The 17,868-nt window shown below is 44.3% G+C and overlaps 1 protein-coding gene across 2 annotated transcripts in view; it reads left to right on the top strand.

Annotated features, from left to right (window-relative positions):
- The first annotated feature begins 5,696 nt into the window (after positions 1–5,696).
- LOC147637447 (histone acetyltransferase TAP1-like) overlaps positions 5,697–17,868 on the top strand; it is a 77,396-nt gene continuing 65,224 nt past the window's right edge. Inside the window, exon 1 of one of the 2 annotated variants that reach the window (XM_086799235.1) lies at positions 5,697–5,899. In XM_086799235.1, coding sequence (XP_086655361.1) covers positions 5,853–5,899 — 47 coding nt within the window. In that variant the 5' untranslated portion in view covers positions 5,697–5,852. The remainder of the gene's footprint in view (positions 5,900–17,868) is intronic. The other variant, XM_086799236.1, reaches the window with a different exon arrangement.

Genomic DNA, 17,868 nt, shown 5'->3' with positions numbered 1-17,868 from the left:
GAGAGAGAGAGAGAGAGAGAGAGAGAGAGAGGCAAGACTCAAATGAGACTAATGGGATTGTCCCTTTTCATATTTCATCAAATGTCTTATATAGAAGAGCTCATAGTTTATAATGGCCGGCCACCCATTTACAATTAAGGGCCCAAAACTAGTCTTCCTAGTTCTATGTACAACTATTCCTTATGACCGACATTACACAAGCCGTAAGCTCGGTCATCCCATGTCTCTTTTACATTAAGTGCTTTTCACGATTACAAAAGATGAGTACAATAAGTGTAGCCATGATAATGCACCTCAATGTGCTTTGCGTGAGCATGAAAAACTGGATTCCTCGCAATTGCCATAGCGCTCTGATTGTCAATAAAGATGGTAGTGGCTACGGACTCGCCACTACCCAAATTTGTAATAAGGCATTTGAGCCAAACACACTTAACTGCTATAAATGCTACCCTATACTCAGCTTCACAACTAAAAGTAGCCATAGTGGGTTGCTTTTTATTATGCCATGATATACATGAATAACCAAGGCGAAAGCAAAAACCACTCATGAACACTTGTGTCATAACATCAAGACCAGTTTGAGCCTATAAATGCATGTAGCTGTGATTTACCCCCTTGGGATAAAATAACCCAAAGTACTTGGTGCTCTTTAGTTAATGGAACGCCTGTTTGATAGATTGTCAATGCTTTATGCCTAGGCTATGTAGAAATCTCAAGCAATTATCTATTGAATGTTAAGGTTGGTGTTTACATAAGAAGATAAGGCATCCAATAGCTTCTTGTTGATAATATAGGCTAGCATCAAAAGGGTCACATGTATCTTCAAGACTAACTTGCAAACCAAGTTCCATAGGTGTAGTAACAGGTTTGCTATCTCCAAGATTGAACCTCTTCAACAATGCCTCTATGTATTGTGTTTATATCATAATAATGCCATCATTACACTGTCAAAACTTAATGCCAATAGTGAAATGGGCCAAGATCTGACATTTCAAAAGACCTCTGTAAATTAGCTGTAAAAAGCTGAAATATGATCACCATCAGGGCCTATGAACATGTCATCAACGTATAGCACGATGACCAAAAATTCATCTTTAGTCCTCTTAATGTAGAGGGTATTGTTAGTAGGACCGTTGTAAAAACTTTGTGCAACAAAGTATGCATGTATCTTCTCATACCATACCCTAGGAGCTTGCTTAAGACCATATAAAGCCTTTTCAATTTACATACTTTTGATTTCTTGACCTTTCTGAACAAAACCACGAGGTTGAGGTACATAGACCTCCTTATGCAAATCTCCATTTAAAAAAGTAGTTTTGATGTCCAACTGACATTCCAACCTTCATGTGCTAATGCAATGATTCTCCAAATGGTAGTCATATGACATGTGGGTGCAAAGGTCTCACCATAGTCAATGCCTTTTTCTTGCACATAACCCTTTACAAGCCTTGCTTTATATCACTCAATGCTACTGAAAGCTTTACGTCTAAGCTTGTAAACCCATTTCATGTCAATGGCCTTTTTGCCAAGCAAATCAGCCAACTCCCAAGTACCATTTTTTAGTAAAGCATCATATTCAGATTACATAGCACTCATCCATTGTTTTGATTCCTTTGCTTCATCAAAGGAGAAAGGTTCCTCTTCATTACATAAATTGAAAATAAGAATATGACTTGTGTCAACATGAGATGCGTGATGAGAACCTACATGTGTTCTGCTAGGCAAAGGAGCGGCCAATTTGTTATCATGTAGTGTTTGCACCAGCCATTTTGGCATACTTTTTGACTCCTCAATTTTCCTTCTTTCCTCATCAATTGTATCATCCATATTTGCCTCATTAATAGGCTGATCTGTGGATTGAAAAACATGTTGAGTTTTAACCTGTGTGGGTTGATTTTTTAAGCATTCCTTTGAGTACCCAAATGCTTTACATCAATGTGTCATGCATTGAATAATGGAAGGAGAGTGTCGAATATATCATGCAAACATACATTTTACTATTTTTTACACGAAATCAAGGGTTGAATTGCATCTTCCACAAAATATATCATCTCTACTCACAAGAATCCTCTTGGTAGTAGGATGATAGAGACTTTCCAAGCTATACCCCATAAAAATACATTTAACATCCTTATCATCAAGATGCTGCGAATTTCCTTAGGCATAAGTACATAGCAAGACAACCCAAAAAGCGTAAGTGAGCCACATAAGACTTTCTACCATTCCAAGCTTCAAAAAGCGTACTTGTATGCAAAGCGTTTGTTGGACACCTGTTCAAAACATATGTTGCACACATGATTGCTTGTAGCCAGAAACCATAAGGTAACTCTTGACTTTTGACCATATAATGTGCCATCTCTATGAGAGACCTGTTTTTGCATTCAGCTACACCGTTTTGCTAAGGTGGATAAGGCACAATATCTTACATGTATAAACATTTTCAACCATAGCACATAAAAACCTCTGATTTCTGTTTCAATGAATATACCCAGGTATGTCTAGAATAACGTAGTTGGTGACCTCAGGACCACATACATCACTGTGTATAAGTTGCAATTTGTGGAAAGCTCTAGTTGAACCATCTTTGGAAAATGATGCTCATTGTATTTTTGTAAGAATACAGCCCTTACAAACATGTTTTATAGGGGCTTCAAGATGTGACATCTCAGACACCATGTCATGCTTATGCAAATGCAGCAAACTACCAAAGTTCACTTAACTAAAGCATGCATGCGATAGCTTAGCATCACCCATTACCTGTGTGGTAGAGACTGTACATACAACATGCTTTTGTCTTTCATATGCATCTAGCCTATAAAGGTCATGAGACATAGTACCAGAAGCAACAATTACCATCACTCTGCAATCATGAACAATATACGTGTCATCCACAAACTGAACCACTAAACTAGCCTTAGTAATGCCAAAGACAGATAACAAGTTCTTCTTGATTGCCATCACTACAATCATGAAGAATACATCTGTCATCCACAAAACTGAACCACTAAGCCAGCCTTAGTAATGGAAGAGACGGATAACAAGTTCTTCTTGATCCCTGCTGGTACATATAATACATCTGAGAGTATGATTGTTCCACCATTTGCAGTAACGAGAACAATTTTACTAACTCCTTTTACATGACATAAGGAGTTGTTTGCACATGTAACAGTGTGTCCTTGTGGATTCAAGTGATGAGAACAAACTGCGATGAGAAATAATGTGCTTACTACCACCACTATCAAAATACTAGACATGTACATCTATTAAACAACCATGCATACATCCTTATGTGAAGGGTCAAAACTACATTGTACAATGAAAGCCCAATCATCATGTGCATATTTTACAGATTCTTTGTTTTCTGACGCATTAGCTAACAGCCATACTTGAGTCTTTTCTTTTCTCCTTCTCCCAACATTTCCTGCACTCATTAATGTATGGACCAGGTTTCCTGCAATAGTTGCATTTTTCCTTTTTCTTTGGTTTGTTGCCTTTCTTGTCCACAGGCTCACTCAATGGCTCTGATTTTGGCTTGTAACTACTTGGAAAGGACTTATCTTTGACTCTTTATTGACTGGTAGTAAAAGCCTGATCTCCTGTACACATGATAAATTTGTTTTTGCCTAGATTGGTCTTCTTGTAAGAGCACATAAATCAACTCCTTAAACTTCAAGGCATTTGGATTGCCTTAGAAGAAAAACTTTAATACGAGTCCGGCAATGTATTTAAAACAGTAGGTACCAATGAACTATCTGGATATACTTCATCAACGCTGGCCACTGCTTGTTAAAATCCTTGATTTTTGTAAGGAAACTGTCTATAGAGTCTCCCTCATTCATATTATCTGACTCTAATTGCTTGCGTAGATAAACAACATGTGCTTCATTACATACCTGGTATAATGACGCAAGTGCATCCCAAGCATATTTACCAGTCTTGTATGATCGAATGTGAGAAATGATACTCCTCCTTGAAACTGACAAAGCAAGTAACGCATGTGCCTACGCATCTCTTCCATCCCACTTTGTTTGTTCCCTACGTATAAGGTATGCATGTGAAACTAAGTCCATGTCTGCAGATGTGTCTTCTATATCATGTTCATCAGAGGAACTAGGATGTTTCTTAGTACCAACTACAACATTCTATAGCCCTTTGGCTACCACTCATCATAAAGGACCATAATGAATAGTTGGTCTCGTCAAGCTTATCCTCAACAATAACATCCAAAATACATCATTGTCTACCATTTTTTGATAATATCCAAGTAAGTAATCGTGCAACCTACAAGTGCTGAGTGATCCTTTGATACAACTAGTGTGGCTACTAATAACGCCACTGACAATGGAGACCTACAAGATGTATGAAAGAAATGTAGGGTAAAGTGAGTAGAAATTTTATTTGTAAGATGAAGAGATCAATGTCGCTGAAGTGTAGCTCGTAGACAAGAACCGATGTGGTTAGTGTCTAGTTTAATGATGCTTTCATGTGTATCTGCACACCTGTCTGTAGTATGTCTGATAATACTACTCCAAAATTTGATGAAGAACAATGCAAATTTGGTCCCTGAATATATCTACAAAAAACTGAAAACCACACGAATGGCCCCCAAAATGCACCTGAAATGAAAATCTAACCGTAAAACTATAGTACAAGGCGCTACACACTTCACGGTCTTCTTTCTTCTCCCAGAAAGGCTCCTTGATCCGATTGAAGAAGATAGGCGACTCGAGGTGAAGGGTAGGCAACAATAATAGGAGCGAGGAGCGTACGCTCTGATACCAAATGTTAGAAACAGGGTTGTAGGAATACGCGCTCGTGCACATACACACACAGTGGAGAAGCTCAAGGGAGCACACAATGAGATGATAGATAGATAATGAATATGTGATGTACAAAGATATATCCCAAGATAGGTGTATACTAGCACGGGGAAAAAACCCTCATATAACGAGGGAAAAATTAGCCCGGCTGGTCCTAGTGTGTTCACACACATCACTATCAATTATGGCTATAAGGAGATCTCCTCCTTTTCCCCACTTCTCTCCCTTTTTCCATTGAATGTGTAAAGCACGTGAGGCATTGTCTTTTTGTATCATTCGAATTGTCCACCAGTTTGAATTGCAAGGTTGCTTGGGTGCCTTTTCTGGCTGAGCATCCTCGATGTGGAAGGAGAATGCATGCATGCGCAAAAATAGCACATGCATGCATCCCAATAACACCCTACCGACTGCATGGTATTCAATTTATGTTTGCATGCCTTCCTACCCGTTCAACACTCTATCACTTTGGTTAGAGCTGCTTGACCATACATGTGCATACATGTGTGTTGAGTTAGAGCCTCATTTTAACTTTTTGTTTATTTGAAGCTTCGGTGGCAAAAAAGTAGACCCGACATGTGGGCCCTTTGTTGGGTAGCAAAGGCAAAGTGACTAATTATCCTCAATTGTCATTTGAGGCTTGCGGATGGTCAAATAGACATGCACATAGAATCAAGCTAGATATTTATCTTTTTTGCTAGGTGGGAGGACGGTTGGGAGGGTGCTAGGTTGGCTCATGTGAACATTCACCTAGGAGGTGTGTAAACAATGGTAAGGCTTAGTCTGTGTGAGATTGTATGTCCATAAATATATTTTTCGGCCAATGGGGAAAGATAGCTTGTTGTCCCACATGGGCAGTTCAAATATCGTGTGGATGGAAACGAACCGGCGACGATTCTTATGAGGCGTGGTTTTATGAAATGAAATGATGCAAGGGTGGCAATCAAATCAAAAGCAAATTTCATTCAGTTGTGACACACGCACACTAAGCGATTTATTGACTGTGTGCTTTGGTGTGACCGTGCGCTTCAGACTATGGCGGCGACTCTCACGTCTCGTGCCCACCTTCGGCCACTCTGCGTGTATGTATAGCTCATGCACATTTAATTTGTAGCATTTTATTAGCTTCAGGCACATTTAGCAGAATAATTACTGTCTGAAGCAAACATGTGAGCTGTGTGGCACTCTCCCCCAATGTGCCAGCTTGAGTGCAAGACAGGATGTGAGGGCTTGCTTCATCACATAGTTGCATCAACCTGCCGCATGGAAGATCGACCCCATTTGATGGTATAGGCAAGGTTTTCAGGGATACTCTTAATTCCCCCCTTCACAAGGAAGGATTAGGTACTGTGGATTTAGACATGCTTTACCTTGTAAACTGCTCAGTGGGGAGAGCCATGGGGGGCAGATGCAACAATGCACACCCACGTATGGATGGGTGGATGCAGGGGCCAGACCGTCCCCGGTGGCGACCATAGTTTATATTGAAGCTGTCCTTCACAGACCTTCACCCTAATCTGCCAGGTTTGTAGCCAGTCCACTATATGCATGCCATCATTCTAGGTTTGTCCTTCAGTAACCGGCCAAGCACCCTTGAGGAAAGGCATCTGCAGCCTCTTATTTGGACCAATGAGGTCAGGGCTCCAAATGTTCTTGGCTGACTTTCTTTCAAAGGATTTGGGAACAGTAGGACATGGAGACCTAAAATTGAGTGTGCGACATCATTGAAGCCATACCTTATGAGATGGCTTCAACGAGGCTTTTTCTATTAGTTTTTTTTTAAAAAAAATAAAATAAAATAGTGAAGATGTATTTATATTAATAATAAGAAAAGAGTACATATAAACTGTTGGATAGTCTTCTCAAACAATCAAGAGAAGAACTACCCACAGAAACTGCACAATCCAAAATCCTCTTAGTGAGTAGTTTCATTGTTTCTGATTTCGGTCTAATTACACTCACCAGACTAGCAATGTTAGCCTTCACTAAATAGATAACTTTCTACTAGTATTTTTCTTTATTCAGGCCTTAAAAAGTCTTCTCATTTTGGATTTTGGCTGAGAGAGGTATTCATTATTCTCTCAGGAGGGAGGTTTTAGCGAATTGAGGTGCTTTGTGAGGACCGTAACCTACTTAGAGCGAAAAGGTTTGCTCATTGGCTCGTTGGCTTGTGTGGTTGTGCTTGGTATATCGATTCACGCTTTGTTGCTGCTGATTGTGTAAGACTATGGATTTGGGAATACTGCTTCCTAGACCAAGTCATGGGAGTGGGCTTGGAGTGACGGTGGCTTGGAGATCTTGATATCCCAACTTATGGCTACACTGATAGTCAAGGAAGGTAGATCCAGGTGTGGTTTAAAGGTTATATCTGTCACGGGCACCACATTTTTAGCTAGAGACACCCAGAAAGCCTTATCTTTCATCAAATAGTTTAACGCCGCCTTTGGTGGCGAGGACTTCTCTAAAAAGTACAAACTCCGCATGGTCCGTATACATTTAAAAGATGCCACCTTGAATTGGTGACTAAAAGTGGTACAAGATGAGATAGAGCCTACATCATGGACCGAATTCAAAACCATGTTCAACAAGAAGTTCCTTCCTGCAAACTTCGAGGCAGATGTGCAGAAGGAATGGATGAGGTAAAGCAAAAGGTCGGCGAGAGTGTGTCAACTTACCTTAATAATTTTTCAACCGTCTCATTAAAGTTTACCTCTTGTACCCCCATCCCATCACTGATGGAAATGTGTAAGTTCGTCAATGGATTGCAACCAAAATTATGCATGCTGTTTATATGGCGAAACCTAAAACTTTGGCAGAAGCTCAAGACAAAGCCTTGCAAGCTAAAGCTCTACATATGCCTTGGATGGTGAGCAAAGCAAAGAACGAGAATCGAGATTCATTCCAAAAAAGAAGAAGTTCAAAGGAGGATCTCAAGCAAGGAGTGAGCTACAAGAAAAGAAGAACAAGAATGAGGATAAGCCTCCACTTTACCAAAAGAAGCTATTCCGCAAGCAACTTGAAGATTATGTCAAAGAGGGTAAATGTTTCTAATGTGGGAAGAAGGGACATATGGCTGCAAAATGTTCTAATAGACCAAATCAAGAAGCCAAACCACCCCAAAATAACACATTGCCAAAGGAACTCCAATATTAGGATGATATACCACTAGAGAAATGGCAAGCTTGAGGCAAAGTGGCAAAGCAACCCGTGCTTATCCATTTCGACAGTGGTGCTACCCACCTCTACACTTATCCTCGAGCGGTTAAAGCCATGAACCTCCCTCCGGATAGGTTTAGAACTCATATTACTGCAGGTGCCGCCTTTGAGGGAATGTCAGCCGAGGTGACTCCTATCTTGGAAAAGCTTCGCTTACAGATTGGAGACTATGTGGATCATGAAAACTTTGTTGTTGGCAAAGTTGGACATTGTGATGTAATTTTGGGTATGCCCTTGCATAAGAAGATAGACCGGGCCATTGATTGGGTTGGAAACAAGATTAGGTTTCCTTATAAGGGCAAGAACGTAACTTTTGATGTAGGAGTTGAGGGGAATTCCGTTCCACTCATTAGTCATGTACAAGTTCCTAAAGCAATCTATTTCCTCGTACTTGATATATGTAAGAGATCCAAAGGAATGTCAGAGTGATCAGTCACTCCCAACTCTTGATCATGAAAGGAAAGATTTTCTAAAGAAGTATGAAGATTGTTTTGCAGATACTCTTCCAGGAGAGCTACCTCCAAAGAGACTGGAAGATCATCAGATTGATATCATGCTAGGAAGCTCACCTCCTAACAGACCTCCTTATCAAGTGAACAAGAGGAGATTATGAAGCAAGTGACCGAGCTATTGAAAAGGGGTTTGATTAGGCCTATAGGTGTAACACGCGGAAGCTCTGGGGGTCTTCTTTCAGCCCTAAAAACACCACGGGAAACATGTTGATGCAAAAACGTAGACAGAAGGGAGAGAGAGAGAGAGAGAGAGAGAGAGAGAGAGAGAGAGAGAGAGAGAGAGATGTTGGAAATTCAGTATATTCCTATGGTACAAAAAGGTACCTAACTCTGCAACCCTAGGCTGCCTTCATACAAAAGGTGAACATCACCCAAAATCTTGTCCTATACTTGAACCCTAAGGACCCAACTCATAATGAGTTGAATGACTCATTGAGGAGCACCCTTGCCTATTTATAGGCCTTCATAAAGACTTGGCAAACTGGCCGACTGCCGGTCGGCTAGTCCACAATTCATTAAATCCTTTTAACGCTTGTCTGACTGGTCTAACCCATACTCCATGTAGCGCCTGCAGCCGACAGCCTCCTGCAGTACAGCCAACGTCTTTGATTAGGTACAGCCGACAGACCATTTGCAGAGCCGACTATCCTCCTTCGCATCTAACGCAATTGACAGGACATCCTTCCATGCCTTCCATCTATTTCCAAGTCCACACCGCCAATAGCACTTTGTGCTCCATGTCCTGGCTCTAATGATGCTTTTCTTGGCTGCCCCTTCTGGATTAGCCCTGAGAATGTACATGGGCAAGCATGCACATGACATCCCTCTCTGCTAAACTTGATGACGGGATTCCAACTTTTTCCTTGGATGACTGTCATCATCCCATTCTGTTTCGGGAGTTCCTCTGTCATCCATCTCTGGCAACCCTTTTCTCTGAAACCCCAGCCTGGTCTCCAAAACCACTCTGACTCTGAATAAAATCTATGCATCTGTCCCCTCAAGTCCCCAATCCATTCTTGCCCTGACTCTGAACAGTGTCTTGGTCTTCATTCCTGAGAAATGAGTCTGGCACTCTCACATCACCCCTTGGAGGATAATCCTCCCTTGGGACCATTGCCCGAGAACTTACCTGGCTCACAGGATTGCTATCCCCTCTGGCTTTGTGAACAAACCTCTTGGGAGCTCTTCCTGATTCTGTGTTCCTTGCCTTGGGCTTCGTATCCGTGTACTTTCCTGTACCTTGGACCTGTACACCATCATATGGGACTGAATCAGTGTTTAGCTTTGCTGAGCCTGATGCTCTGATACGAATGTAACATGCGGAAGCTCTGGGGTCTTCTTTCAGTCCTAAACACCATTGGAAACTTGCTGATGCAAAAACGTAGACAGAAGGGAGAGTAGAGAGAGAGAGATGTGCTGGAAATTCAGTATATTCCTATGGTACAAAAGGGTACCTAACTCTGCAGCCCTAGGCTACCTTACAAAAGGTGAACATCACCCAAAATCTTGTCCTATACTTGGACCCTAAGGACCCAACTCATAATGAGTTGAATGACTCATTGAGGAGCACCCTTGCCTATTTATAGGCCTTCATGAAGACTTGGCAAACTGGCCGACTGCTGGTCGGCCAGTCCACAATTCATTAAATCCTTTTACGCTTGTTCGACTGGTCTAACTCATATTCCATGTAGCGCTTGCAGCCGACAGCCTCTTGCAGTACCGTCGACGTCTTTGATCAGGTACAGCCGACAGACCATCTACAGCCGACTGTCCTCCTTTGCATCTAACGCAGCTGACATGACATCCTTCCATGCCTTCCATCTATTTCCAAGTCCACACCGCCAATAGCACTCTGTGCTCCATGTCTTGGCTCTAATGATGTTTTTCTTGGCTGCCCCTTCTGGATTAGCCCTAAGAATGTACATGGGCAAGCATGCACATGACAATAGGGCTCATCACCTTTTTGCTTCCGAGTCTTATTGGTTTGGAAGGATGGTTCTTAGCGTATGTGCATTGATTATAGGGCTCTTAACAAGATCACTGTAAAGAACATGTTTCCTATTCCTAGGATTGACGATATCCTAGATAGATTGGATGACGCCACTATCTTTAGCAGGATCGACTTGAAGAGTGGTTACCATCAAGTCAGGATTGTTCCAGAGGACATTCACAAGACTGCATTTAGGACTACTTTTGGACTCTATGAGTATTTGGTGATGTCTTTTGGTCTTACAAATACCTTGGCTACTTTCAACCGAATGATGGAAAGAATCTTTCGAGCACATAGAAAGTTTGTAGCTACTTTCTTTGATGACATTATTGTGCATTCAAAGAATGAGGTGTGACATGCAGGGGATTGATCGTAGTAATCACAACCTTAGACTAAGCTAAACTACATGAATAAGGCAGGCTGATCCTTGATTTGCCCCCAAGCCTTGCATACCATACGCTCTTTTGCATCATGACTTGTATTTCCTTGCACATCAGGAACTGCATGTACATTAGCCTTGGTCTGCTTGTCCTCGTGCTTTGGTTTGCGATCTAGACATTGTCGAAACATATGGTCTTTGCTACCACAAGAAAAGCATTTTCCATCCTTGGCATATTGCTCTCTTTGCTCCGGGGTTAAGCCGAATTTGTTCTTCCTTGGGCCCTGATCTTTAGATGTGTTATTTTCAGCTTTACCACCCTTGTGGGATTCTCGGAAGTTCTTTTTAGGTGGCTGTCCACCCTTTTGCAGATTTGGGACAGCCTTGTCTTTCCCCTTTGAACCTCCTTGATCTTGTTTAATCTTGAGCACCAATTGCTCCGTAGCAAGAGCAGAAGCTGTGAGCTGTTGCAAAGTATGTTTCGAGTGCAATTCAATGCCCGAACGATATGCTGGTTGCAGTCCAGAACGAAACTTCCTCTTTCTTTCATCCTCAGTGATTTGCATAAAGGGAGTTACTTCCAGCAACACTTTCCAAAACTTGTTAACATACTGTTGCACGCTTTCATTATCTCTTTGCTCCAGCCTGTCCCACTTTTGAGTGAGAGTTTGCTCCACATTTGGTGGCAAGAACTGAGTAGAATCTGTCTTTAAATTCCTTCCAGGTGCTAATAGGATCCTTGGTGATCTTTTCAGTGATCCACCAATGAGCAGCAGTCCCTTTCAAAAACATGCTAGCATGGCGTACTTTAGACTTTTCAGTAAAGTCCTCATCGCTTGAATTCCTTGAGCTTTCTGGCATGAGGCTCATGGTCTTCTCTTTTTCTTTTCCCCTTATCCAACGGAGCAGCCCTATCTGCATGGGCTCCATGGGCCGTCATAGAAGTTTCATGAGGGACAGTGGCATGTGCTCCACGAACTTGAAACTCACATGCATGTGACTTACCTGCATAAGGCTTTGTCTCTCCATGAGACAACTCAGAAGGCAAAATTCTTCTAGAAGCAGACCACCATGGGATACATGTCTTGAATGCATGTGACCTTCATGCCCTCCGTGAGCACTAGCATACGTATACCTGTCAGGTTTTGTGCCTTGTGGAGAAGATGCATGTCGAGAGGTGACTGTCACCTCTTCCTTTTGCATAAATAACTTCAGCCTTTGAGATGCGGGATCTCCATGCTTCAAGCGAGGTGGATTTCTGAATTTCAGCTCTCCGTCGTCCCCCTCTTTGATATCACCTTTGTGGAGGAGGTAGACAAGTGCCAACTCCCTTGGCTTCTTTCCCACTTTCCGTGCCATGGACTCAAAAGTTACATCTTCCATTGCATCAGCTTTCCTAGCTTCAATGGCACTTTGTACATGGGGATCTTCATGCAAAAATTTTAACTCTTGCTATTGTGCCTGCAAGAGCTTTCTCATATGTTCCATTTCAGCCCTCATTGCATCAGGCTCTTGTTCAAGCATGACTGTCTTTCCTCGAGACAGTTGTTCCTTTGATTCACTATCATTAACCCTTTCAAGGGGCTTGTGCCTTCCTCGCAGAGCATCAGAGCCACGAGAGGCACTAGATGGACCCCTCGAATTAGGCACTTCCAAACGGTTGCCTTGGCTGTCCATTGTGTTAAGTGTGCTAAAAGCAAGGTGTCCAGTACACAGGTTCGTTTCCCCACTTGGAAGAGGGAAACAACCGTGCTCTGATTCCAATGAAACCGATCCCGTCAAGTGGGAATAGACTCCGTTGGACACCCACACGCATAATAGCACAACTTTAAAACCACAATTTGAAATGGACAACTTAATACAACTTGAAATTGAAATGAAATAAAATGAGATAAATGGACACCAGCACTGGGGCTGGAACGGGCCGACCTCCCCCTCAATATATGATATATTTATTGGGAGTATTTAACGAATACAATGCTCCATGGGTTCCAAGAACCAGATGATGTCCATGTACAAGATGAATACAGTACCAAACAAATAGGCTCGAAGTAGATACTCGAAGCAGAACGACCACTAGCGTGGTCCAATCTCTACGGTCCTATGCTTTCACTGGACTCTGCGGAGAGCGCCCAACTGGTGTTCCAAGACCACGCACAAACAGGCGCTCTCGTACTAACGCCTGGCTCTCCCGATCTCAGCACCTTTGGACTGAGGTTCTCCAATAGCTTGGACTACCCGGCACCGAACGGGTGTTGGCCGTAAAGGGAGTCGGGAATCCCTTATCAGATTTATCACAAAATACTTTACTTAAATCTGAAATTCACTTACTTGTGGATAGTAGTTGGAGGACCAATACCCGAGGTATCTGTAGCTACTTATGTGGGACACCAGATGTAGCCAGTTGAAGAAGGAAGACGCCGCCTATGGAAAGGAAGTGCAACCACCTGTTGTGCGGGACACAACCACCTTCTTGTGGAGGAGGAGGCATAGGAGGAGTCGCCTGGCTGTATGCAAAGCATCGCTTGTTGGAGATGGGGCGCCAGCTGCTTGCTGGAGGGTGGCACACAGCCGTCTGTAAGGATGAAAGGAGCGCTTGGTTGCTGTACACAGGCACTTGGCTGCAGCCTGCACAGCCGCCTACTGTAGAACAGGCGTAGCTTACTGAAGTTGAGGTGCAACGCTTGCTGGGGGTGACCCATGACTGCCTGCAAGAGAAACGGGTAGCGCAGCGTGCAGGTATGCTACCGCCTGTAGGAGCAGCCGCCAAAGGCAGCACACTGAGGTTTTGCAGGTATGCTGCTGCTGTCGGGAGGCTGGGAAAAGAAGAAATGCCTCTATAACTACCTACCCAGCAGCCTTGGAAGACACAACAAACACAAGGGGCACCACCAGCACAATGCTGGAAACAGAAATCTCTCAAAACACCACACAGAAATACCTCAAAAACCCTGTATTCCACAAGATAATGAAAACCCGCACACTTATCCTCAAATAATGCAAAAAGAAGATCCCTTTTTTACAAATGAGCTGGCTCCACTCGGCTTGCCTCTCTGAAAGACCCGCTGTCTCCGCATGCAGCTACCCTTCTCAACTGACCACCAGCAACTCATCCAAGGCCTCAACGGTGGCCTACCAGCCACCTCTGCGCACACCAAAGGAAAAAAACCCGGCCACTGTTCTTTACCTGCTGTCTGACCTTCCAGTCGGCCACCTTCGCATTTCACTAGGCTCTGCAGCTTAACTTTTTCAAAGCGGCCATTCCTTTATTCTCTGGTTCCGCCGTATCACCAGCCAGGCGTTTCCACAACTACATGGCGGGCTCACCCATACACGTCTCCGCCTCAGCACCCCAGCAGCAGTCTCTTCGCCTCTTCACCAGCTTGTACAGGCAGCCCAGCTTCCTCCAGTCGCCCACCTCACTTTTTGGCGACCTCCCAGCAAGAGCACCTCGCTTCCTTTTCTCTTGGCCGCTCTCCCTATCTTTTTCACCGGCCTGTCCCGCTGCCCCAGTCACCGTAGCCACCTAGTGGCCTCACACAAGGCGGCAATTGCGCTAACCCACACTCTGCACAGCCACTCCGTGACCACTTCATCTACCCGGCCTCAAGTTCCTTCGCCACCTCTCCTCGCCTCTGGTGTCTGCACCATCCCCAGACAGGCTCTTCACGTACAAAGCGGCTTCTCACCTCGTCTCGCCTCTCTGCAGCAATTCCACCCAGAGCGCCTCCAGCTAGTGCACCAGCCCACACGACTCTTTGGCGGACCCTTTGCACCCTCCGGCCACCGTCAACCCACTGGCTCCTTCGGCTTCGCCCTTCGTTGCTCACACCAGCTAAACCACGTCGCTCCAGCCTTGCGCTGTCAGCCACTCTGACGGGTCCCTTGCCTTCACGCCGCGTTACCACCACAAGGCGGCCTCTACACATGCTTGCGGCTGCGCCCCTGGCTCCCTTCTCTGCACGCCTGTGGGGGCTGCACGCGCCCAGAGCGGCTCTCTGCAAAGCGACCCTCACTACACACGGCGTCTCTTTTATCCACCGTCGGCTACTTTCTCCACGCTCTCATCACTTTGTCTTCTCACATCTTTGCCAGCTTTCCAGAGAGAACCGCTGGCAGTAGCATAAAGTTGCATGTGGTCCTTGGTCTTTGGCCACATTAATATTTTTTTTATTTTGCCTACACCCCAAATACCTTTTCACACCAATAATTTTGAGCCATTATTATCCACATGTAGCCGGTCTCTCTCCCCCATTTCACCATATACAAGGTAGCATTGGCCCTTTCAATGATTATTGCTCCGCACGCTCTCCACACACTTGAATGCAGCTTCCGAAAGCCCACTCATTTCTTGGGACGCCCACACATTCAGAGCTGCCAAACAGCTGACATCATCCCGAGCTGACCTTCAGTAGACCACGTTCTGGACAGGCCTGCAACAAGCCCAACACAAATCCATCCACCATGTACACCTAGCAAGGCATCCCCGAGCAAAACTCTTCACACACGCCATGCATCCATATGTACACAAGCCCAAAATGCCTTTCAGAAAAACACCTAACATACTTTGCCAACCACCTAGCCTGCTAGAGCATTTATGCTCAGCAGCAAAAAGCATAAAGTCCAGTAGCTATCCACCAGGATCAAAAAGAAATCTCGGAGGATCTACCTTCCAATCCTTCAAGTATTTTCCTCTGTCAAATAACCATTGATGCATCCTATCATGGTCTTCCACTTTCAGCAACCCCCTGAGTTCTTCATATATGGCTTCATCAATATATACTGCTGCACTTCCTCCTCCATACCAGCTCACGCAGTTTTGTGATGGAAACATCCATTTCTCACCTCTACTCCCCTCTGACACATCTGAATCCCACTCATAATCATATACCGAAATAACAAACATGTGATCATCAACTCCTATCTCATGATCATCCAATTTGCAACCTGCATCATTGGCTTCCAACTCTCCCTCTGGACAAACTGCCAGACTCAGACTATAACCAAACCACTCATCCATATGCTGAGCATCAACATGTGGTGTGTCCACCATATACCCATTTCCTTTCAGCCCATCAACATCAAACAGCCTATGATTGGCAAAACCTTATTCTCTGCAAGAATTTTCTCTGCTTGAACTTTAGAAGCATAAATAACATCACTTAACACACCCTGACTAGTGGAAACATTATCAGAAATCTGGTAATTCTCATAACCATAAGCTGGCATAACATCCACCGCTATAGACTTCACAGTGCTCTCATTAAACTGCCCAAAATCCTTGGCGACTACCTTAGGATTTACCTGGTACATTCCCCTGCCAATTTGTTGGTACATAGTAGGTGTTTGTTGCACAAAATCAACCTGGACCATATTCACATCAAGACAACCATTCTTGACCACTTCGTCTTCCTTGATCATCCCATAATCCGCCATTTTCTTCAGCTTCCATTCTTTCTCTTCCGCAATCCTCACCGCCTCTTCATAAGTAGAAGGTTGCTTCAAGTCCACTTTTACCAACAAACTTTGCTTCAAACCTGCTATGAATTGCTTCTTCTTCACAAACATGGGGGGAACTTCTGTTTCAAGAGCTAAACACCATCTTGTCCATAGCTCACTGAAAATTGTAACATAACTTGCCACACTCTGGCTTTCACCTTGCTTCAGCTGCTAGAGCTCCTGCCAAACGTCATTAGGATCTTCTCTTCTCTGAAACTCCTTTGTAAGGGCTTCTCTCAGGTTTTCCACCATCATCATTCCAGATGGGCTACCAATCATTCTTTTTGCTTCAAACCCTCGAAGCCATGTACCCGCTGTGCCCTTCAAAAAGATCTGGAAGAGCCTTAAAATTTAATCCGGATTATCCACATGGTTGGTAATACATGCCACCTCCATTTGCTCCAGGAAATCCTCTACATCCTCATTCTTATCACCATGAAACTGAGGATAAGCAAACGCCATGGTAGCAACCTGTAAGCTGAAGGAACCTGAAGAAAGATCCTCAGTGGGGGCACCAGAAAACTGTCGGGAGGCTGGGAAAAGAAGAAATGCCTCTATAGCTACCTACCCAAAGCCTTGGAAGACACAACAAACACAAGGGGCACCACCAGCACAATGTTGGAAACAGAAATCTCTCAAAACACCACACAGAAATACCTCAAAAACCTTGTATTCCACAAGATAATGAAAACCCGCATACTTATCCTCAAATATTGCAAAAAGAAGATCCCTTTTTTACAAATGAGTTGGCTCCACTCGGCTTGCCTCTCTGAAAGACCCGCTGTCTCCGCCTGCAGCTACCCTTCTCAACTGACCACCAGCAACTCATCCAAGGCCTCAACGGTGGCCTACCAGCCACCTCTGCGCACACCAAAGGAAAAAAACCCGGCCACTGTTCTTTACCTGCTGTCTGACCTTCCAGTCGGCCACCTTCGCATTTCACCAGGCTCTGCAGCTTAACTTTTTCGAAGCGGCCATTCCTTTATTCTCTGGTTCCGCCGTATCACCAGCCAGGCGTTTCCACAACTACATGGCGGGCTCACCCATACACGTCTCCGCCTCAGCACCCCAGCAGCAGTCTCTTCGCCTCTTCACCAGCTTGTACAGGCAGCCCAGCTTCCTCCAGTCGCCCACCTCACTTTTTGGCGACCTCCCAGCAAGAGCACCTCGCTTCCTTTTCTCTTGGTCGCTCTCCCTATCTTTTTCACCGGCCTGTCCCGCTGCCCCAGTCACCGTAGCCACCTAGTGGCCTCACACAAGGCGGCAACTGCGCTAACCCACACTCTGCACAGCCACTCCGTGACCACTTCATCTACCCGGCCTCAAGTTCCTTCGCCACCTCTCCTCGCCTCTGGTGTCTGCACCATCCCCAGACAGGCTCTTCACGTACAAAGCGGCTTCTCACCTCGTCTCGCCTCTCTGCAGCAATTCCACCCAGAGCGCCTCCAGCTAGTG

The sequence above is a fragment of the Cibotium barometz genome, chromosome 6 (genome assembly GCF_041138505.1).
Source record: "Cibotium barometz isolate CiBa-2024 chromosome 6, ASM4113850v1, whole genome shotgun sequence".
Lineage (NCBI taxonomy): Eukaryota > Viridiplantae > Streptophyta > Polypodiopsida > Cyatheales > Cibotiaceae > Cibotium > Cibotium barometz.
The sequence above is the reverse complement of the archived record's forward strand: the minus strand, read 5'-3'. Positions and strand labels throughout refer to the sequence as shown.